At 55.2% G+C, this 1,398-nt stretch overlaps 1 protein-coding gene across 1 annotated transcript in view; it reads right to left on the reverse strand.

Annotated features, from left to right (window-relative positions):
- The window catches only part of LOC104411499 (dentin matrix acidic phosphoprotein 1-like), an 11,662-nt gene extending 10,887 nt beyond the window's left edge, over window positions 1–775 (reverse strand). Inside the window, exons 1-2 of the mRNA XM_010021932.1 lie at window positions 476–775; window positions 50–317 (exon numbers count right to left, since the gene is read on the reverse strand). Of these exons, the coding sequence (XP_010020234.1) occupies window positions 50–317; window positions 476–775 (568 nt within the window). The remainder of the gene's footprint in view (window positions 1–49; window positions 318–475) is intronic.
- Between the last annotated feature and the right edge of the window lie 623 nt (window positions 776–1,398).

Raw genomic sequence — 1,398 nt, forward strand, 5'->3', positions numbered from 1 at the left:
CTGCCGAGGTAGTTCCTGTACTGCCGGTGGTCTGCCCCCATGCTCTCACTGCTGCTACTGCTGCTGCTGTCGCCGTGCCCTCCACCAGCACCAGCGTCCCCATGGCCAGCATCATGGTCATGTTCGCCTGCTCCATCAGGACCAGCCATGTAGGTAGGACCTTCACCCCTGTCCTCTTCCCCATTCTCATCAAAGGTGTCATCCCCACTGTCGTCCTCCTCTTCCAGAAGCCCACCACCATAGGAAGGAAGCCCATTGACTCCAGTGCCATGGTGCTCTCCGTTGTCACCATCATCAGCATCACGTGCATCCTCTTCCTATGGAGGTGACAAATGGAGATGAATGCAAAGGCTTGCGGTCACAGGCACTACCAGCACTGCTCAATGTGCAGGCCAAGTGCTGCCTTGACCGAGACCAGATGTCGGGCTATGTGCTCTTTCCTGGCAGAGCAGAACACCCCTCTCCACTCACTCACCAGGAAACCCAGGCTGTTCCCATCCCGGGCACTTGGATCCTCATGGTCCACCTGGTTCAGGTGCTGAGCCTCCCCAGCTCTGCTTCCCTTGTCTCGGCTACCATGCTCGTCCAGCTCCTCACCCACAGCGTTCCCAACTGCTGGGTCTCCATCAACGGCATTGTGCCCTGTCTCCCCAGTGGCAGGAGGATGTCTGCCATCTTCACCATCCAGGAGGTTGCCCAGCTTGTTGATGTAATCTTCATTTGCTGTGTCCTGAAGCCAAAACATGGCACAGTGCGTTGGTTTATTAAACACCATTGTACATTTACTGCTGTTGCTATGGGATGATGTATCAGTCCTAAGCCATACAAGTACTCAAGCCTTTTCTTATTGCTTCCACCCTGACCCTTTGGTTGTTTCTGCTGATGCAAATAAAAAGTAGCCACCAATAAAAGGGCAACACAGGAAAGCCCAAACCATGACAGTTCAGAGCAGAGAAACTCCTGTTTCAAGACCAGTGCAGCAGAACACACGAAGTGAAGTGGGAATAAGTACAAGGAAACAAGGCAAAATGAGGTGAAACCAACCCAGCCTTGAGAAGACTGAGCAGATGGGCAAAGTTCAAAGACCCACAGAAGCAGCAGCTCTTCCCCCAGGCACCTGGTCCAAGGATGCCTGCCTGGGGCTGGCTCCCCATCCCTTGCCCTAAGAGCATGCTGCCTGTGGGACCAGGGCACCCCATGGCTTACCTGCTGCTGGGTGCTGCGGTGGGAGCGGGCAGGCTCGTGGCCAGGCACCTAAACACATCCAGGAGAGATTTGATCAGTGACCGGTGTGCCTTGGATGGGCAAAACCACTGGGGTTTGGGGTTTGAGTACCTGTCCATGGGTACTTACAGGGCGAGCGCAGGCTATGGGCCAGAGGAGCAGCAGCAGGCATGA

This window comes from Nestor notabilis, unplaced genomic scaffold, assembly GCF_000696875.1.
Source record: "Nestor notabilis isolate BGI_N333 unplaced genomic scaffold, ASM69687v1 scaffold14649, whole genome shotgun sequence".
Taxonomy (NCBI): domain Eukaryota; kingdom Metazoa; phylum Chordata; class Aves; order Psittaciformes; family Psittacidae; genus Nestor; species Nestor notabilis.